Source organism: Podarcis pityusensis (genome assembly GCF_964106645.2).
Source record: "Podarcis pityusensis genome assembly, chromosome: 6".
Lineage (NCBI taxonomy): Eukaryota > Metazoa > Chordata > Lepidosauria > Squamata > Lacertidae > Podarcis > Podarcis pityusensis.
The window spans coordinates 3,685,922-3,707,793 of NC_138030.1; the positions used below are offsets into that span (position 1 = coordinate 3,685,922).

The 21,872-nt window shown below is 49.0% G+C and overlaps 1 protein-coding gene across 7 annotated transcripts in view; it reads left to right on the top strand.

Moving 5' to 3' along the window:
* LOC308480001 (sodium-dependent lysophosphatidylcholine symporter 1-B-like) overlaps positions 1–21,872 on the top strand; it is a 44,245-nt gene that overhangs the window by 14,977 nt on the left and 7,396 nt on the right. For all 7 annotated transcript variants that reach the window (XM_081011183.1, XM_081011184.1, XM_081011187.1 and 4 more), the window contains exons 5-12: positions 668–746; positions 4,733–4,890; positions 7,380–7,470; positions 10,649–10,770; positions 11,811–11,894; positions 16,007–16,090; positions 18,137–18,249; positions 21,138–21,281. In XM_081011183.1, the coding sequence (XP_080867309.1) occupies positions 668–746; positions 4,733–4,890; positions 7,380–7,470; positions 10,649–10,770; positions 11,811–11,894; positions 16,007–16,090; positions 18,137–18,249; positions 21,138–21,281 (875 nt within the window). The remainder of the gene's footprint in view (positions 1–667; positions 747–4,732; positions 4,891–7,379; positions 7,471–10,648; positions 10,771–11,810; positions 11,895–16,006; positions 16,091–18,136; positions 18,250–21,137; positions 21,282–21,872) is intronic.

The following is a 21,872-nucleotide window of genomic DNA, read 5'->3' on the forward strand; positions in this document are numbered from 1 at the left end:
AGGCGCAGGTCCATTCTGTGTCCAGGGCAGCTGTTTACCAGCTCCATCTGGTACGCAGGATGAGACCCTCCCTGCCTGCGGACTGTCTCGCCAGAGTGGTGCATGCTCTAGTTATCTCCCGCTTGGACTACGGCAATGCGCTCTACGTGGGGCTAACCTTTGAAGGTGACCCGGAAACTACAACTAATCCAGAATGCGGCAGCTAGACTGGTGACTGGGAGCGGCCGCCGAAACCACATAACACCGGTCTTGAAAAACCTACATTGGCTCCCAGTATGTTTCCGAGCACAATTCAAAGTGTTAGCACTGACCTTTAAAGCCCTAAATGGCCTCAGTCCAGTATATCTGAAGGAGCGTCTCCACCCCCATCGTTCTGTCCGGACACTGAGGTCCAGCGCCGAGGGCCTTCTGGCGGTTCCCTCATTGTGCGAAGTGAGGTTACAGGGAACCAGGCAGAGGGCCTTCTCGGTAGTGGCGCCCGCCCTGTGGAACATTAAGCTTTAATGTTTAATTGGTTATTGTATTTTAGTGTTTTGTTGGAAGCTGCCCAGGTGGGTGGGGTATAAATAAATTATTATTATTATTATTATTATTATTATTATTATTATTATTATTATTTCCACCCTGACAGATTCCCTCCTTTACCTTCACCTTTACCTCCTTTTAGTGCTACCACGTCCCTTATTCCTCGCTGACCATGTTCCTAGGAGGGAGTCAGATGGACCGCGACTCTGCGACCGCCTACAGTAAGTCCCTTGGCAGACATCGCCATTGATCTGGAAATGCAGCTCCTGCCTTCCTTGTTTTCCGAGACGGTGAATCTCTACAGCAGGCATCCCCAAACCCAGCCCTCCAGATGTTTTGGCACTACAACTCCCATCATCCCTAGCTAACTCTGCTCTGGTCAGACCTCACCTGGAGTACTGTGTCCAGTTCTGGGCACCACAGTTCAAGAAGGACACTGACAAACTGGAACGTGTCCAGAGGAGGGCAACCAAAATGGTCAAAGGCCTGGAAACGATGCCTTATGAGGAACGGCTAAGGGAGCTGGGCATGTTTAGCCTGGAGAAGAGGAGGTTAAGGGGTGATATGATAGCCATGTTCAAATATATAAAAGGATGTCACATAGAGGAGGGAGAAAGGTTATTTTCTGCTGCTCCAGAGAAGCGGACACGGAGCAATGGATCCAAACTACAAGAAAGAAGATTCCACCTAAACATTAGGAAGAACTTCCTGACAGTAAGAGCTGTTCGACAGTGGAATTTGCTGCCAAGGAGTGTGGTGGAGTCTCCTTCTTTGGAGGTCTTTAAGCAGAGGCTTGACAACCATATGTCAGGAGTGCTCTGATGGTGTTTCCTGCTTGGCAGGGGTTGGACTCGATGGCCCTTGTGGTCTCTTCCAACTCTATGATTCTATGATTCTAACAGGACCAGTGCTCAGGGATGATGGAAACTGTAGTCCCAAAACATCTGGAGGGGCGAGTTTGGGGATGCCTGCTCTACAGGGACTTCCTAGTCTGGAAAAAATAATAGAATCAGAGTTGGAAGGGACAAGGACCCTCTAGCCTAGGGGTCAGCAAACTTTTTCAGCAGGGGCCTGTCCACTGTCCCTCAGACCTTGTTGGGGGCCGGACTATATTTTTTTGGGGGGGGGGAATGAACGAATTCCTATGCCCCACAAATAACCCAGAGATGCATTTTAAATAAAAGCACACATTCTACTCATGTAAAAACATGCTGATTCCCGGACCGTCCACGGGCCAGATTTAGAAAGCTACTGGGCCGGATCTGGACCCTGGGCCTTAGTTTGCCTACCCATGATAGAGACAGGGGTCAGCAAACTTTTCCAGCAGGGGGCCGGTCCACTGTCCCTCAGACCTTATTGGGGGCCAGACTATATTTTGAAAAATAATAATGAACAAATTCCTATGCCACACAAATAACCAAGAGATGCATTTTAAATAAAAGGACACATTCTACTCCTGTAAAAACATGCTGATTCCCGGACCGTCCATGGGCCGGATTGAGAAGGCGGTTGGGCCGGATCCGGCCCCCGGGCCTTAGTTTGCCTACCCATGCTCAGTCTAGCCCAACCCTCTGCAATGTAGGGATCTTTTGCCCAGCGTGGGACTCGAACACCCAACCCTGAGATTAAGAGTCTCTCACTCTGCCAACTGAGCTACCCCATCAGTTCATTTGTCTTGCCCTGGTGTCGTTGCCTGAGGCCTGGTGTGACAGTAACAAAGTGGAGATTACACTGATTAATTAACGGGGACATTACAGAGAGGGAACTTTTCTGTGTAAGGGTATTTCATAGAATCATAGACACTTAAGAGTGGGAAGGGGCCTGAGGGTCATCTAGTCCAGCCCCCTGCAATGTAGGAATCTCAGCTAAAGCATCCATGGCAGACGGCCATTCAACCTCTGCTTAAAAACCTCAAAGGAAGGAGAATTCACCACCTTCCAAGGGAGACCGTTTCACTGTCAAACAGCTCTTGCCATCAGAAAGTTCTTCCTGATGTTTCGTCGGAACCTCCTTCCTTGTAACTTGAAGCCATGGGTTCGAGTCCTACCATCCAGAGCAATAATAATAATAATAATAATAATAATAATAATAATAATTTATTTATACCCCACCCATCTGGCTGGGTTTCTCCAGCCACTCTGTCTTCTAAAAGTCTGGTAGTAGTTGTTCTCCTTGACATCTGGTGGGAGGGTGTTCCACAGGGCGGGTGCCACCACCAAGAAGGCCCTCTGCCTGGTTCCCTGTAACCTCACTTCTCGCAGCGAGGGAACCGCCAGAAGGCCCTCGGCGCTGGACCTCAAGCTTGTTCCATGTGACGGCCCTTCAGATTTTTGAAGCTGGCTCTCATATTTCATCTCAGTCTCCTCTTTTCCATGCTAAACATGCCCAGCTCCTTCAGCCGTTCCTCATCAGGCTTGGTTCCCAGACCTTTGATCATCTTGGTCACCCTCCTCTGCACACCTTCCAGCTTGTCCACATCCTTTCTAAGGATGGTCCTTCATACTATCTGTCCATGGGACTCTTCCCTTCTGTTGTATGCCACTTTGGATGAAATCATGAATATTTGTGGAGCCCAGTAGTTGGCACGATCATCCTGCTACCAAGATAACAGCTGGAGCCACCAACGCCTACTGTTTATTGGTTAAACCCAGGGGTAGGGAACCTCTTCCAACATGAGGTCCACTTTTGATTCTGGGCAACTTTCCAGGGGCCACATAGCAGTGCTGGGAGGGGCCGGAGGGAAAAGTGGGTGGAGTCACAGATGTGACGTCACCTTGTGTAAAGCAGGCTAGGTTAAGGTTACCAGATTTTTTCCAAAGAGGACACTTTTTTAAAAAAAAAAGAGGAAAAAAGTTATTAAAAAATTTTGTGTTTTTTTTAAGAAAAGAAGTAATATCTTCTCTTCTGTGGTCTCCTCTGTTGCGTGGCCTTCTTCTGGGCCCCGGCCTGCTCTCTTGGAGCGCTAGCCGCCGTGGAGTAGGCTCAGGTCGGACCTGGGCTCAGCCACGTGTCCTTGCCCTCCCGGTGCTCTCCTACCTCTCCTCAACGGGAGCACCAGTGTGGCAAAGTTGGGGCTGCCCTCTTTTTTATCCTTCCTCTTTATCTCTCTTCCTTCTCCTTCTCCTCTCCTCCGCTGCACCGCTGGGCAGTCAGCTAAGTGGCCAGGCACTCTCGCTCCCAGCTCAATTTGGGTCGCGGGGGGGGGGGGCGTGTTCAGTGGTTTCCCCAGTTGACGCGCTGGGCGTCCCCAGTTCCCCCTTGGCAGTGGCAGCAACAGTTTCAGCAGCCCGGAGCCAGCCTGGTAGTGCAGTTGGCTCTGGCTGGCTTCAGGAGCTGCTCGCTGCTGTGGCGCCTGCCATTTTGCCTCGCCGGAAGTCCTCATATGATGTGTCTTGTGCCGTTGAACCAATCACGCAACATTCATTCCCTCCTGAATGAACTTTATTACGGTCACAGACCAGGATAAAAAAACATATAAATAAAATAGCAGTTAGGATTTTTTAACAGATAATTGTTAGAGCAAATAAGGACAAAGAAACAAGCATAGGATAAAACATCTGAATAAAATACAAGATTAAACACAGATAATGGATGGATAAAAACTGATAATTAAAACAGTTAAGAACTAAAAACAAACAAAAACATGCAGTTAAAAGTACTGTAAGAGCATAAGAACTAAAAGACTCGCAGTTAAAACTACTATAGGGGGCTGCAGAGTAGAAGCCTCCTAAATAGAGGACACTCACAACATTAGAAACTGATGTGCAACTATGGTTAACTTAAGACTTAAAACTTCATTCCCTCATAATAAATCTACAACACTTAAAATATAAATCTGGCGACTTTAAATGAAATCCGGGGACGGATTTTGTCTGGGGACAGATTTGTAAATCCAGGGACTGTCCCCGGGAAACGGGGACGTCTGGTAACCATAGGCTAGGTTCCAGCCATGCAAAATCCAGAGTTGTAGAAACTTCTGCAGGCGCCACTCTGATCTCCATCCAGGCCCCTTCTGGCCAGGCAAATATCACTCAAGGAGAGCATGAGATGGGGATGGTGAGGGGTCTGGCCTAGGGGGTGTGTGGCCTGGGCGGAGTCCTGAGGGCCGGATAGAAGAGCCTTGGGGGCCGCCCCCCACCCTGGTTTAGAGCTGTGCTGCGACTCCTTTCTGCTCACACCTCTCCCACTTTTCCACGGCTTTCGGCAGGGATGGGAATGGAGATGCTGAGCACCCTGGTGGGGTCGGGTATCCAGGGGCAAATCGTCGGGAGTCACCATGCCAGCATGAGGAAGAGGTGCGACGTGGCGAATGGCACCCTGGCAGAAAACTCCACCTCTCTGCTCCCGGACGTGCTGGAGAATGCGGTAAGACTTGGGCTGTAGGCAACCAGCCATATGGGAGCTGAAATGGGACTGGGAGCCGCATGGAACAAGCGAGAACTGCAACAAAATGTTGCAGCATGCCCCAGCCTAACAGAACTCCTGTTCAGGGTTCTAGCAAGCGTAAACTTCCTTGAGGAGGCTCCATTCCCCAATGCTGCCATCCCTATTCAGATTAGCTCCATTAATAATAGTAGTACAGTCATACCTTGGGTTACAGATGCTTCAGGTTGCGGTTTTTTTGGTTACGGACGTGCCGATACCCGGAAGTACCCGAACGGGATACTTCCGGGTTTTGGCGGTTGCGCATGCACAGAAGCGCTAAATCGTGCTTTGCGCATGCGCAGAAGCGCCAAATTGCAACTTGCGCATGCACACACATGGCGCTGCGGGTTGCGAACGTGCTTCCCACACGGATCACGTTCGCAACCCGAGTGTCCACTGTAGTCATAAAAGGTAAAGGGGACCCCCTAACCATTAAGTCCAGTCGTGACTGACTCTGGGGTTGTGGCGCTCATCTCACTTTACTGGCCGAGGGAGCCGGCGTACAGCTTCCGGGTCATGTGGCCAGCAGGACTAAGCTACTTCTGGCAAACCAGAGCAGCACACGGAAACTCCCTTTACCTTCCCGCCGGAGCCGTACCTATTTATCTACTTGCACTTTGACATGCTTTCGAACTGCTAAGTTGGCAGGAGGAGTAGTAGTAGTAATAATAATAATAATTCATTATTTATACCCCGCCCATCTGGCTGGGTTTCCCCAGCCACTTGTGGCATGTAATCCATTGGTGCAGTCAAATTCAGCATTCCTTATTTCCTAGAGTGGGCACAGGCATCCAGGCAGTGTAACTTCCTCTTAGCTTTCTCCCCCTGCATGTGACCTGGGAGATGAGCATGGCTCTGGCTGGCTCCACAAAAGAGCCACGTCACGAAGCCACGTCCTCAGTTCGTCTGTCTTCTCCATACTGTCTTGTTGCTGTTCTTTTGCTGCCATGCTGCTCTTCTGCAGCCATTTTGTTGCCTTAGTGTAATTTTGCTGTCTGTGGCACATGAGTTCAGTCTCCCTATGAGATGAACCCGCAGATTCTTGTGTAACTATTAAGAAAAGCCTGCCTTCCGGGAATCATATTGTGAACTGAAATGTGAATAAATCTTTTGTTACTTTGCTCAGAAAGACTCTTGTGTCTTTATTCTTTTAAGCGGGATCAAAAGGGAATAAACTTAACGAAGAGATTCAAACGAATCTGCAAACTACCGTATTTTTCGCTCTATAGGACGCACCGGACCATAGGATGCACCAGACCATAGGAAGGGGAGAACAGGAAAAAAAAAAAATTTCTTGTTCTCCCCCTCAAAAACAAGGTGCGTTCAAGGTGTGTTCAAGAGCAGGTCAGGGACCAGCGCAAAGGCTGCGCGCAGCCTTGCCGTTGCCCCCTGAGCTTGTGGGGCTGGCGGTGGGGGGAAGCGCTGCTTTCCCCCACCCCCAACCTCAAAGATCCCTGAAGCCTTTGGAGCGCAGCTTCGGAGACAGCCTTTCAAGCCTCCGCAGGGCAGTGGGGTGCCTTCACCCCGCCACCCTGCGGAGGCTTTGCGCAGCTATCCCGAAGCTAGAACAGCGAGATGGAGGGCTGCTATCCACAAGCCTTCGGAGCCCGGCGGGAACTCCCGCCGGGCTCCGAAGGCTTGCGGACAGCTGCCCAAAGCCTGGGGTGCGCAGTGTTGCGCTCCCCGGACTTCGGGCTGCAGGCAGCTGTCCACAAGCCTGCGGAGCCCAGCGGGAGTTCCCACTGGGCTCCTCAGGCTTGCGGATAGCTTCCTGAAGCCTGAAACGTGAGAGGGGTCGGTGCGCACTGACCCCTCTCGCTCTCCGGGCTTCAGCGAAAGCCTGCATTCGCTCCATAGGATGCACACACATTTCCCCTTCATTTTTGGAGGGGAAAAAGTGCATCCTATAGAGCGAAAAATACGGTAGCTTCCGCTATTTTGAGGGGATTCTTCTCTGCTACATCACTTACTAGCGTGAGTGAAGGAAGGCTAATACTTATTCAATATACAGTGGTACCTTGGTTTACGAACTTAATCCGCTCCGGAAGTCCGTTCTTAAACTGAAACCATTCTTAGACTGAGGTAAAGTTTGCAAACCGGGACACTACTCCCAGTTTTGTGGAGTTCGTAAACCAAATAGTTTGTGAACAGGGCCGTTCTTAAACTGAGGTACCACTGTATCCTTTCCTACAATCCTTAATATTCCCATACTACTCTGGGCGGCTCCCAACAGAATTAAAGGCACAATAGAACATCAAACATTAAAAACTTCCCTAAATGAATGGACACGGCTAACTTAGGTCCAGTCCCTTCAATGGGTTTACTCTGAGTGGAATATGCATGCATTGCACCAATGAACAAGCCATCAGATTTTGACTAGTTTGATTTTGCACTCGGCCAGTAAATGGTTTTCTCTGTTTCCCTTTCAGCGCACGGCGTATGTTGTCGCCTCCCTGGTCCTTGGCTCTCTTTATTTCCTTTCCTGCCTGGTCCTTTTCTTGGGAGTGAAAGAGCAGCCAGGTAAACGTATAACTATTTAATGTATTTGGCGCTCAATGTGGCTTTTCTTGAAGGTTCAGCCCTGGGCCTGGTCACAAGATCCAGGTTACATCCAAACAGTTGCTTATCGTGGGATGGCTGTGGCTTATGCATGCAAGTTTTTTGCAAAGTCTGAAACGACCCATCTTTCATTCCGAAAAAGTTAAAACACACCCAATGTGTTGCCAATGACCCTGAAATATACTTGGAGTCGAGAGTGGATTTAATGCTCTTTATTCAGCTCATAGTGGTGAGGAGGAATGGAAGTTCCCCCAGAATGTCTGCTTTATATACATTATTTACACAATGGGCCCCACATGATTGGCTAATTCGGGGATTCTCCTGTAGGCCAATCAGGTTGCGGATTAACTTCCACCTGGAGCTGGATTGGGTGGCTCCTGTGGACCAATCAGACTGCTGCGTTCTGGACCCTATTGTTCTAGGACCAATCAGACTGCTGCATTCTGGACCCTATTGTTCTAGGACCAATCAGACTGCTGCATTCTGGACCCTATTGTTCTAGGACCAATCAGACTGCTGCATTCTGGACCCTATTGTTCTAGGACCAATCAGACGGCTGCATTCGGGACCCTATTCTGCTGGTCCCGGGGGGAAGGTTACCATTGGCGTGGTCAAAGTCCGGTCCTGGGTCACGAGTCTGGAAACAGTTCACAAAGAGCGAGGCGGGGTCCAAAGCAGGAAGGCGGGCGGGGACGGGAACTCTGGAAGGACAGGTCTGGGTCTGGGCAGAAGCAGGTATTCAACGACGTTGCTCCCGCAACCTGGGACCGGGCTGACTGGCCTTTATCTTCTCTGAGGCCAGGGGCGGTCCCGGCCCCCAGGAGACCCGCCTCTCCTGGCCTTAAGGCGAGCACTCCTCCTGGGAGAAACCAGTTCCCTCCGTCTCTCTGCCCTCAGCCTCTGCAGCTCCGGAGAGGCTGGAGGGTTACTGGACCCAGGGGGAGACTCGCCTTCCCCTGATAGGGCTGGGAGAGGCGCACCTGTAGGCACTGTGTCCTCCATCACCTCCGGAGCCAGAGTGGAATCACCTGGTGCCTGCTCCTGAGGATCCGGCACAGGTGAGGGCCCTTCAGGTTCAAGCCCCAGCCCCGGCTCAGCTGGTCCTGGAGGCAGGGACTCCTGTGCAGGCTGGGGTTCCTCCGGTTCAGCCTCTGAATCGGATTCCCAGGCCATCACACCTATTCTTCTAGGACCAATCAGATTGCTGCATTCTGGACCCTATTGTTCTAGGACCAATCAGACTGCTGCATTCTGGACCCTATTCTTCTAGGACCAATCAGATTGCTGCATTCTGGACCCTATTGTTCTAGGACCAATCAGACTGCTGCATTCTGGACCCTATTCAACTCAGTACATAACAGACCCATTTGCATCTTCTGAATTGCCTGCTTGCAATATTAAGATCGTGTCTGGAAACACCCTGCGAAGAAAGAAATGTGTTAAATCAATTCTAAAAAGAGTCTCTGATATCAGTCCAAGAAATTCCTGCCTTCTGCAGCCAGGTGCCTCTGGGAAAAAATCTCCAAGCAGGGCTTCAGGGGAGCAACTATCCCAGCTCCTGATTTGGCTCCCAGCAACTGTCATTCAGAAGTAGACTGCTTCTGAACCAGGAGGCTCCACAGAGCCATCTTGGCTTAATGGCCAATGATAGGCTGCTCACGTTTGGGCCTTAGTTGCAGGCTGTGTGTGTGTGTGTGTGTGTGTGTGTTTCTTTGCAAGGAAAGTTTATATATATATATGATTTTTAAAAGTATAAATATACAACAAAAAATCAATTCAAGATCCGAATACAGTGGTACTTCGGCTTACAGACGCTTCAGGTTACATATGCTTCAGGTTACAGACTCCGCTAACCCAGAAATAGTACCTTGGGTTAAGAACTTTGCTTCAGGATGAGAACAGAAATTGTGCTCCGGCGGCACGGCGGCAGCGGGAGGCCCCATTAGCTAAAGTGGTGCTTCAGGTTAAGAATAGTTTCAGGTTAAGAACAGACCTCCAGAACGAATTAAGTACTTAACCCGAGGTGCCACTGTATCGAGAATGCTCTGAATCTCCTGACTTTCCCCCATCCCTTCCATGGGTCCAAGTAGTAATATTTATAGCTGTCTATCAATATGTCTGGACCATAAAGAAGGCTGATCTCCGAAGAATGGATGCTTTTGAATTCTGGTGCTGGAGGAGACTCTTGAGAGTCCCATGGACTGCAAGAATACCAAACCTCTCCATTCTGAAGGAAATCAGCCCTGAGTGCTCCCTGGAAGGACAGATCCTGAAGCTGAGGCTCCAAGACTTTGGCCACCTCATGAGAAGAGAAGACTCCCTGGAAAAGACCCTGATGTTGGGAAAGATGGAGGGCACAAGGAGAAGGGGACGACAGAGGACGAGATGGTTGCATAGTGTTCTCGAAGCTACCAGCATGAGTTTGACCAAACTGCGGGAGGCAGTGGAAGACAGGAGTGCCTGGTGTGCTCTGGTCCAGGGGGTCACGAAGAGTCGGACACGACTAAACGACTAAACAACAACAACTTCAATACAGTGGTACCTTGGGTTAAGTACTTAATTCGTTCTGGAGGTCCGTTCTTAACCTGAAACTGTTCTTAACCTGAAGCACCACTTTAGGTAATGGGGCCTCCTGCCGCCGCCGCACGATTTCTGTTCTCATCCTGAAGCAAAGTTCCTAACCTGAGGTACTATTTCTGGGTTAGAGGAGTCTGTAACCTGAAGCTATGTAACCTGAAGCGTCTGTAACCCGAGGTACAACTGTATGTCCAAATTTTTGTCCTTCCAGATTATCCATTCTTTCCACTACATCACAAGTGTTAAAATCCTGCTAATGTTTTAACCTACTTACAATGGTCTTGTAAGTACCGATAAATTATAAACTTTTCCCATTCTTTTTTTTTTAAGATCTTGCCCTCTTGGTTTCTGAGCTTCCCAGTTAATTTTGCCGTTTTGGCATAGTCCATCGACTTGGTTTGCCAAAGTAAAGTTTAAAGGAAGTTAATGCTAGCCTGCTCCCCTTCCGTTATATCATACGTTTGCCTTGGGCATTCTGGTGCAGAAAGACAATTCAGAAATGGCCGAAATAAATCCATGTTACTGTTCCTTTCTTCCCTCTTTTTTATTTATTTTTTGCCAGGACGATACACCCCTTTGGGGAAGACCAGACTCCCATTCTTTGCCAGTCTGCGGGCCGTCCTAAGCCACAGCTCCTACACCCGGCTCCTTGCAGGTTTCTTGCTGGCATCGCTGGCCTTCCAGGTAACAGCAGGTCCTACCATGGCTGGGTAACAGGGCTTTATGGGGCGGACGTGGGACACAATTGCTCAGCGCTACACTGAATTTGCCGGACAGGCCATAGCTCAGCAGTAATAATAATAAATAATAATTTTTTATTTATACTCCGCCCTTCCCGGTTCAGAAAACCGGGCTCAGGGCAGCTAACAACAAATTTAAAACACGTAATTGATGTAACAAAAAACAGCATAAAATACAGTATAAAACGTGAATAACGATAAATTCAGAATTCAAAAATCAATTTAGGGGGAAATCCATCAAATAAACATTAGATGATCACCGGGGCTAGCTGGCTAAATTAGTCCTATTTGGGCCAGTGAGGAGACCAGGGGAGAATTAACTGTGGGATCCCAGAGCAGTTAATCTTCATAAAAAGGGGAGAGGGAGGGAAGGAAGGGGAATAAAAGATCAGGCTAAGTTCAAATTGAAAGCCAGGCGGAATAGCTCTTACGGGCCCTGCGGAAGGAGGTTAAATACTGCAGGGCCCTGGTGTCATGGGAAAGAGCATTCCACCAGGTCGGAGCCACCACTGAGAAGGCCCTGTCCCTGGTGGAGGATAATCTAACTTTTGTAGGGCCCGGGACCTCTAAACTATGGACCTTAAGGTCCTCTGCGGGGCAGACCAGGAGAGGTGGTCCCGTAGAGCACCTGCTTGGCTTGCTGAAGGTTCGATCCCTGGCATCTCCAGTTAATGGGGTCCATAGCACGGGATGGGAAAGTCCTTTGCTCCTTCCGACCCTGTTCACTGATTGGCAGCATGTGCAAAATGCACTTTCAACCCAGGTGTATCTTTACCTGCCCCAGGTAAGGGCAGGTGAGTGTGGCTTGACCAAAAGAACCTGGCAAGGTGGTGTTTCCCCACCACTGATTTTCATTCTGAAAACAGCCTCCTTGACGGTCACTGAGGATAAAAATGGAAGCAATGGTTTAGCAGGGAGTGGCATGCCACACTTGCCCGTTCAGCGCCCGAGTGCTTGCTGAGGCTGTTCCGTTTCCACCCACAGCTTGCCCAGGGAATCTTTGCCTTCTTCTGCACTCACGCAGCTGGACTGCCTGGGAGCTTCCAGCATCTGGTGCTCATCATGTTGGTACGTATTGCCCGACCTTTTTTTAAAATCGTTTTTATTTGATTTTTCAAATATAAATTTATAACAAAACCAAATACATTTCCATATACAGTGGTACCTTGGTTTTCGAGTGTCTCAGAAACCGAACATTTTGGTTTTTGAATGCTGAAAAAGCGGAAGTAAATGCTTATGTTTTCGAACGCACCTCGGAAGTTGAACGGCTGCGGTTTTTTTCCATTTTCTGCATTGACTTTGCAGACCGCCCTTTGCGCCACGGTTGTCGAATGTTTCGGAAGTCGAATGGTCTTCCAGATCGGGTTACATTCCACAACCGAGGTACCACTATAGAGAGATTTCTCTGAATCTCGAGACCTCCGCCCATCCCCTCCATGGCTCCTAATGTCAATGTTTTCAACTGCATATTATATCAAATCTATATTTTATATAGATTTTATATATGGGACATGGGTGGCGCTGTGGGTTAAACCACAGAGCCTAGGACTTGCCGATCAGAAGGTCGCGGTTCGAATCCCCACAACAGGGTGAGCTCCCGTTGCTCGGTCCCTGCTCCTGCCAACCTAGCAGTTTGAAAGCACATCAAAGTGCAAGTAGATCAATAGGTACCGCTCTGGCAGGAAGGTAAACGGCGTTTCCGTGCGCTGCTCTGGTTCGCCAGAAGCGGCTCAGTCATGCTGGCCACATGACCCGGAAGCTGTACGCCGGCTCCCTTGGCCAATAAAGCGAGATGAGTGCCGCAACCCCAGAGTCAGCCACGACTGGACCTGATGGTCAGGGGTCCTTTTACCTTTTATTTAATGAATATCTATCCTGATTTCTTTGTGGGGGACATTAGAGGACATTGCATCAAGCGAGTGTCGTCCCACACTTTCCAGAACTGGGGTGCCAACTCGAATAAAATATTGGGGAGAGGGTAGGTAAGCCCCCCCGCCCTGCATCATCAATCACATGACGTGGTACACACACACTATTTGAATGGCAATGCCCATCAGCTGGGGGGGGAGAGGTGGAGGTGGCCCCTCAAATATTTTATGAGGGGGCAAAGCCCCCTCAGCCCCTAGGAGTTGGCTCCTATGTTCCAGTACATTTCCCCATCACTTTCTGAAATATACTCAGAGTCAAGAGTGGATTTCATGCTCTTTATTCAGCTCATAGTGGTGAGGAGGAATGGAAGTTCCCCCACAATATCTGCTTTGTTGTTGTTTAGTCGTTTAGTCGTGTCCGACTCTTCGTGACCCCCTGGACCAGAGCATGCAAGGCACTCCTGTCTTCCACTGCTTCCCGCAGTTTGGTCAGACTCATGTTTGTAGCTTTGAAAACACTGTCCAACCATCTCATCCTCTGTCGTCCCCTTCTCCTTGTGCCCTCAATCTTTCCCAACATCAGGGTCTTTTCCAGGGAGTCTTCTCTTCTCATGAGGTGGCCAAAGTATTGGAGCCTCAGCTTCACGATCTGTCCTTCCAGTGAGCACTCAGTGCTAATTTCCTTAAGAATGGATGCGTTTGATCTTCTTGCAGTCCATGGGACTCTCAAGAGTCTCCTCCAGCACCATAATTCAAAAGCATCCATTCTTCGGCGATCAGCCTTCTTTATGGTCCAGCTCTCACTTCCATACATCACTACCGGGAAAACCATGGCTTTAACTATACGGACCTTTGTTGGCAAGGTGATGTCTCTACTTTTTAGGATGCTGTCTTAGTTTGTCATTGCTTTTCTCCCAAGGAGCAGGCATCTTTTAATTTTGTGACTGTTGTCACCATCTGCAGTGATCATGGAGCCCAAGAAAGTAAAATCTCTCACTGCCTCCATTTCTTCCCCTTCTGTTTGCCAGGAGGTGATGGGACCAGTGGCCACGATCTTTGTTTTTTTGATGTTGAGCTTCAGACCATATTTTGCGCTCTCCTCTTTCACCCTCATTAAAAGGTTCTTTAATTCCTCCTCACTTTCTGCCATCAAGGTTGTGTCATGTGCATATCTGAGGTTGTTGATATTTCTTCCGGCGATCTTAATTCCGGCTTGGGATTCATAAGCAGGGAGACAATATACAGCCTTGTCGTACACCTTTCCCAATTTTGAACCAGTCAGTTGTTCCATATCCAGTTCTAACTGTAGCTTCTTGTCCCACATAGAGATTTCTTAGGAGACAGATGAGGTGATTAGGCACTCCCATTTCTTTAAGAACTTGCCATAGTTTGCTGTGGTCAACACAGTCAAAGGCTTTTGCATAGTCAATGATGCTTTATATACATTATTTACACAATGGGCTGCACGTGATTGGCTAATTCCGGGATTCTCCTGTAGGCCAATCAGGTTGTGGATTCACTTCCACCTGGAGCTGGATTGGGTGGCTCCTGCAGACCAATCATACTGCTGCATTTAGGATCCTATTCAACTCAGTACATAACACTTTCCTTACTGCAAAAAAAAATTCTTATTTTGTGGGGGAAGCAGGGAGCAAAAGCTCCAAACCAGCTTTCCTTGCACAGCCTGAATTTGCTGGGATACGGCTGAATCCCACCCCAAAATAGGGACAGTGTGCTGATCCCGTGGGTTACCCAAGAGGCGAGGTCCAAGTCCAGTCCGTGGTCAAAGGTGCAACGTGGAGGCAGTCCCTAGTAGCTGAAGCTGGGTGCAGGGCAGGAAGCCGGGAGAAGTCAGGAACAGGCTTGCAAGCAGGGAGCCAGGACAGGTCAGGAGCTCAGGCAGGAAAGCAGGACAGGGTTCAGGCAGGAACTAGCAACCAACAATGTTGCTCCCGCAACTTGGGACTGAGGCTGGCTGGCTTTTATCTACCCTGAGGCATAGGGCGGCCCCGATCCTCTGGTGACTCGCCTCTCCTGGCCTGGAGGCGAGCACTCCTCCTGCGGGAACTTAGTTCCCTCTGCCTCTCTGCCCTGAGTCGCTGCAACTCTGGAGGCTGGAGGGTTACCGGACCCAGAGGCAACCTCCGCTTCGTCTGACAGGGCTGAGAGTGGAGCACCTGCAGGCAATGGGTCCTCCATCACCTCAGGAGCCAGAGCAGACTCAGCTGGTGCCTGCACCTGAGGACCCAGCACAGGTGAGGACTCTTCAGGCTCATGCCCCAGCCCCGGCTCAGCTGGTTCTGGAGGTGGGGGATCCTGTGCAGGCTGGGATCCCTCAGGTTCAGCATGCGAGTCCGAATCCCAGGCCATCACAGACAGTCTGGAATTGTGCGTAAGTCTGACTTCCGCCTGAGCTATGTGGGAGCAAATCAGGAAGGATGCTTAAGGAACAGGTCACCAGGCGGAGCCCTGAGGTGGGTTGCTCATTCATCTGCTGCGATTAATCTTCCTTAGAAAGCCGAATAAGACTATCCAAGTAAGATAAATACAGCCTTGTGCCAAAGAGCTCTGAATTTCTGAATTTTCTTAATTTTTATTAGAAAATTTATTTACAACATAACATAAACCCCCCACCCCAAAACAGAAATCCACCCTCATTAAACCAGAACATACAATAAGCATAACATACAACAATACAAACAACCAAATAAAAGACTTCCGTTATCCTGTATCTGGCCTCCTCATTTACGTCTTATAAGCTGAATAATTATTAAGATTTTTCTAATTATAACTTAAATATCCACAAATTATCCTGCAGGCATTAATCGAGACAAGTTCGGGTATGTATTTTAGGGCACTGTTTTGTGAAGTACCGTATTTTTTGCTCTATAAGACTCACCTTTTTCCCTCCTAAAAAGTAAGGGGAAATGTGTGTGCGCCTTATAGAGCACATGCAGGCTGTGCAGCTATCACAGAAGCCAGAAGAGCAAGAGGGATCACTGCTTTCACTGTGCAGCGATCCCTCTTGCTGTTCTGGCTTCTGAGATTCAGAATATTTTTTTTCTTGTTTTCCTCCTCCAAAAACTGGGTGTGTCTTGTGGTCTGGTGCGTCTTATAGAGCGAAAAACACGATATTCTCTGCATTTCCCCCATGCTTTTTGAAACTCTTGTCTAGTGTGATCTCTAACTGCCTCTGTTAATCTAGCCAGTTCAATATACTCTAACAGTTTGTCTTGCCATTCCTTTTTTCTTGTGTCAAAGAGCTCTGGGTCATACCAGGTGATGAGTTTCCTCTCCCCTCTTTGCCTCCAGGTGGTCGCCTGCCTCTCCATCCCTGTCTGGCAGTGGTTCCTGGTAAGGTTTGGGAAGAAGGTGGCTGTCTTCATAGGCCTCTCGGTGAGTGTCCTTCACAAGACCTGTTCTTGATGACTTGTCTACATTTTGCCTTTTTCAGTTGCATTTGCAGAGGGTGGTGACAAGGAAAAGGGGACGTTTTAGCCATAGTTTCCTGCTCGTGCCATGCTCTCCCCAGGGGAGCCTGCCTGGCGCTGTCATTGACATCTTTAATAATAATAATAATAATAATAATAATAATAATAATAATTTATTATTTATACCCCACAAATCTGGGTTTCCCCAGCCACTCTGGGCGGCTTCCGACAAAGAATTAAAATACAGTAGTTTGTTAAACATTAAAAGCTTCCCAAAACAGGGCTGTCTTCAGATGTCTTCTAAACGTCTGGTAGTTGTTCTTCTCTTTGACATCTGGTGGGAGGGCGTTCCACAGGGCGGGTGCCACCACCAAGAAGGCACTGGACAGATTAAGTCAGGGGTCAGAAAACTTTATCAGCAAGGGGCCGGCCCACTGTCCCTCAGACCATATTTTTTTTGGGGGGGGAATGAACAAATTCTTATGCCCCATAAATAACCCAGAGATGCATTTTAAATAAAAGCACACATTTTGCTCATGTAAAAACACCAGGCAGGCCCCACAAATAACCCAGAGATGCATTTTAAATGAAAGGACACATTCTACTCATGTAAAAAACACGCTGAATCCCTGGACTGTCCACGGGCCGGATTGAGAAGGCGATTGGGCTGGATCTGGCCTGGGCCTTAGGTTGCCTACCCCTGGATTAAGTCAACTGTTCTGTTGTTTGTTGATAAGATGTTTCCTGCCGCTGAAGTTTTCCGCTGTTGCTGGGTCTGTTTCATAATAGTTTTCCTGCAGTTTATTATCTGTTTTTATGATATACTTTATGCTCTCTTTTTAAAAGTTGCTCAGAGACTCCCCCCCACCTTTTACACTTTTCTATAAGTGACTAACAAGCCAAATAAATTTACCAGTAATGTAACAAACCTGTGATGTGGAGGAAAACACCTTGGATAATGCCCTTTTCTCCACCAGGCATTGTGCCAGGAGAAAGCAGGATTGGAGCATCTCTGAAATTTTTCTACCCTGCACATTAAAAGTACTAAGTACTTAAAAGTACTATGTCAGCAAAAAGCACCTGACACATCTATGATGTGCTTTGAAAAAGAGAGAGAGAGTGAGTCAGTGAGATTACACATTTCCAAAAGAGAGATATTGGTCCAAGACTGCACTGTGACTGCAGAGGTGAGCCTTAAACACTGTATATCGCCTAATATAATGTTAAGAGCCAACTGGCTATAGAAAACCATCAGGGATAGGTTGGAAAAATATATATGCCAAATTCCAGAGGGGTAACAAATGAGACCTACAAGTAAAGCTGTAGATCAGGCTGTGGAACTCCTGCTGCGCTCCGAAGGCTTGCGGATAGCTGCCTGAAGCCCCCAGAGCGCAGCCTTTGAAGCCTCCTCAGAGCAGCGGGGTGCCTTCACCCCACTGCCCTGCGGAGGCTTTGCGCAGCCATCCCCAAGCTAGAACAGCGAGACGGAGCGCTGCGCAGTGCTCCATCTCCCTGTGTTGGCTTTGGGCTTAGCCGCACAGCCTGCGTTCGCTCTATAGGACGCACACACATTTCGCCTTAATTTTTGGAGGGGAAAAAGTGCGTCCTATAGAGCGAAAAATACGGTAGATGGCTGTGAGGAAGTGAGGGCTTTCCGTCTTGACAACTGATGGAGGAAGACCAGCAGGAACGAGCTCTGTGTTCATTAGGCCTGACATCCCACCAAGTGTGTGGAGGTCGAATTTTTGCAACTAAAGAGTTCACCCCATCTTTGAACTGTGTGATTACGGACTGGCATGCTTCTGTGACAAGACCCCCATAGGAATCCCGCAAGCCTGAGTGCAAGAACAACTCTCCCCACTTGTGATTTCCCACAAATTGCATTTAGGTGTATCCCATCTCTGGCAGCGTAGGTAGATCAGGTAGCCATCCTGGCTACTAGTTGTCGATGAGGTGGCTCTTTTCCTCTTTTTCTTTCCTCTCCTCCTCCTGCTCACCTTGTCTGCTGCAGCTGATCATCCCGTCTCTCATTGTTATCACGGTCGTGACCCACAACTTCCTGGTCTACGTCTTCATGGTCGCCCTGGCAGGAAGCAGCCTCGCCGTCCTCTACTTGTTGCCATGGTGAGCGGAAGGGAAGTCCCGAACAATAGCGGGCTCGTCTGGGGAGGGTGTACCGCATCCGGACGGAAGCTTCCTGAAATCCCGTGCTATGCTTTCCAGCATTTCGGCACTCCGGGAACTCTCAGAGGCACTTGGTTCATAAAATGCAGCGCTAGGCACATGGGTGTGAGAAAACCAAGCATGAGAGAGATTTATAACAGGGTCTGCTGCTGTGTTTGCTTCAGCAAGTTTTTCCCTTTGGAGTTTTCTGTTGTAATTCCTACTTGCCCCTTGATATGACCAGCCCAAGAGATTTTGCCGCTTGAGGCAAAACAAAATGAGGTGGCTGGAGGTGGCCCAGGGAAGTCCCGATACTCTGAAGGCAGTGGGAGAGAAAATGGGAGGCTGGGGGTGGCAATGGCATCAGGCAGCAGGCACAGAAGGTGGCAAGGGGCCCGCTCCTCGTGAACCAGATCTGCCTTCCCTCCCAGCTTTCCCCAGCCTTCTGCCTGAGGTGACTGCCTCACTGAGGCTAATGGATGAGCCGGCCTTGCCCCTCAATCTCATCTGTCTTTCGATACGATGATACGATACGATAATCTTTATTGTCATTGTCCCATGCAGAACAATGAAATTGAAGAAATCTACAACAGACATTCAAAAACCAACAAGCCTGCTATCCCAGCCTGGTTAACCCCCTAAAAACTCTGATACCCCCTAATTAAATACAATATACGGGTGGCACAGTGGGTTAAACCGCAGAGGCTAGGACTTGCTGATCAGAAGGTCGGCAGTTCGAATCCCCGTGATGGGGTGAGCTCCCGTTCCTCAGTCCCTGCTCCTGCCAACCTAGCAGTTCGAAAGCACGTCAAAGTGCAAGTAGATAAATAGGTACTGCTCCGGCAGGAAGGTAAATGGCGTTTCCGTGTGCTGCTCTGGTTTGCCAGAAGCGGCTTAGTCATGCTGGCCACATGACCCGGAAGCTGTGCGCCAGCTCCCTCGGCCAATAAAGTGAGATGTGCGCCGCAACCCCAGAGTAGGTCATGACTGGACCTAATGGTCAGGGGTCCCTTTACCTTTACTTTACTCCCACAGAGACTACCTTACACTGCGTTTAAAACCAAAATCGCATTTGGATAGAAACTGTTTCTCAGGCGGCTAGTCCTAGTCTTTATAACCCTGTACCTTCTTCCAGAAGGCAGAAGCTGAAAGAGATCATTTCCGGGGTGCGCACTATCCTGCGCTGTCTCTGCAGCTTTCTTATGGCACCTGGAAGCATAGATTTGATCCAAGGTGGGAAGAGTGCACCCAATTATTCTCTCTAGATGATCAAGGCCCTTCCAGTGGGTCAAAGCAAATTATTAGCTCCAGCAAAGCTCCTAAGAGCCCACCTTGTTCCTCTAGCACCCTTACCGCTCCCAGGGCACATCGTGCCCCCAACTTGAGGGTTGTCAGAACCTTTGGGGACATTTGTATCTCGATTTTGGGCTAATTTTGTCCACTGGGACTGGCAGCAGCTCTGCGAGGTCCAGGGCAAATGTAGCTTAGTAAAGTCCCCGAGTGCCTGGGAAATCTGAGTCCCTGGGCTTCGTCCCTTTTGCACCGACAGTTGCTACTTTGCTGGTGGACTTTCTGAGATAAGGAAAATGATGGAGGGAACCGCACTTGCTTGACGCAGATTCCTTGCGAAGGAATCAGAATGAATACTCGACAGGCAATCTCCCTGCAGACTTTGTGCAAAAACATTGAGTAAGGCAAAGGTAGAGGGACCCCTGACCATTAGGTCCAGTCGTGGCCGACTCTGGGGTTGCAGCGCTCATCTCGCTTTATTGGCCGAGGGAGCCAGCGTACAGCTTCTGGGTCATGTGGCCAGCATGACTAAGCCACTTCTGGCGAACCAGAGCAGCGCACGGAAACGCCATTTACCTTCCCGCCAGAGCGGTATCTATTTATCTACTTGCACTTTGACGTGCTTTCGAACTGCTAAGTTGGCAGGAGCAGGGACCAAAAAACGCAGCTTCTCCAGCCAGTAAAGTTAATATTATTATAATGACGTATATAATCTTCCCATAATAATTTCACAGTAGGGCATAGTACTAAAGAAACTAATGATCTGCCATCCTTTTCACTTAGAGAATTCCACACAACACAAATAATCCCATACATCATTTATAAAAGCATAATGGGGGAAACTGTGGGAAAATAACAGATGGTAAGTAGAAAGAATCCAAAATTATTATTTAAGGAACTAATGGATGCACTGGTTTTTCAGAGCTGAAAAGGGACTGACTGTTGTTGTTTTTTATCTTTTCACTTGCTGCGTTTTCCAAGTGTGTACAGCATCTGTTACTAAAAACCTCTATGAGAGGATATGGGGGAAACTTTTATCACTGGATATCAAACATTAAAGGTAAAGGTAAAGGTAAAGGGACCCCTGACCATTCGGTCCAGTAGTGACCAAATCTGGGGTTGCAGCGCTCATCTCGCTCTATAGGCCAAGGGAGCCGGCGTTTGTCCACAGACAGCTACCGGGTCATGTGGCCAGCATGGCGAACCAGAGCAGCACATGGAAATGCCGTTTACCTTCCCGCCGGAGCGGTACCTATTTATCTACTTGCACCTTGATGTGCTTTCGAACTGTTAGGTTGGCAGGAGCAGGGACTGAGCAACGGGAGCTCACCCCGTCGCGGGGATTCGAACCACCAACCTTCTGATCAGCAAGTCCTAGGCTCAGTTGTTTAACCCACAGCGCCACCCGTGTCCCTTAAAACATTGAGATTTATGCTTAATAGGGAAGTTGTCTTGAAGCAACCTTAGATTTGCTCGTTCATGGGTGAATTGTTGCTTGATGCTGTGGTGACTGTCTTGCAGGTGCAAACCGCTTGACTTGATCTCCTCCTGTTCCCCAGGTCCATGCTTCCAGATGCAGTGGACGATTTCAAGCTGCAGAACCCCACATGCCTCAACCTGGAAGCTTTCTTCTACTCGTTCTACGTTTTCTTCAACAAGCTCGCCGCCGGCCTCTCCCTTGGGATTTCCACCATGAGTCTGCAGTAAGCTCCCTCGTTCCAGCCTTCTTGCTCCTAAGCCATAAACGCTGTCCCAAAATCCCTTTCGCTTCCTGGGAAAGGAGAATGACCTAGAGCAGGGGTCAGAAAACTTTTTCAGCAGGGGGCCGGTCTGCTGTCCCTCAGACCTTGTGGGGGGCCGGACTATATTTTTTTTGGGGGGGGGAATGAACGAATTACTATGCCCTGCGGGTGGCGCTGTGATCTAAACCACTAAACCTCTTGGGCTTGCTGATCAGAAGGTCGGCAGTTCAAATCCCCGTGACGGGGTGAGCTCCCGTTGCTCGGTCCCTGCTCCTGCCAACCTAGCAGTTCGAAAGCACATCAATAGTTCAAGTAGATAAATAGGTACTGCTCTGGTGGGAAGGTAAACGGTGTTTCCATGCGCTGCTCTGGTTCCCCAGAAGCGGCTTAGTCATGCTGGCCACATGACCCGGAAAAACTGTCTGCGGACAAACGCCAGCTCCCTCGGCTTTTAAAGCGAGGTGTGCACTGCAACCCCAGAGTCGTTCATGACTGGACTTAATTGACAGGGGTCCCTTTACCTTTACCTTTTACAAACAACCCAGAGATGCA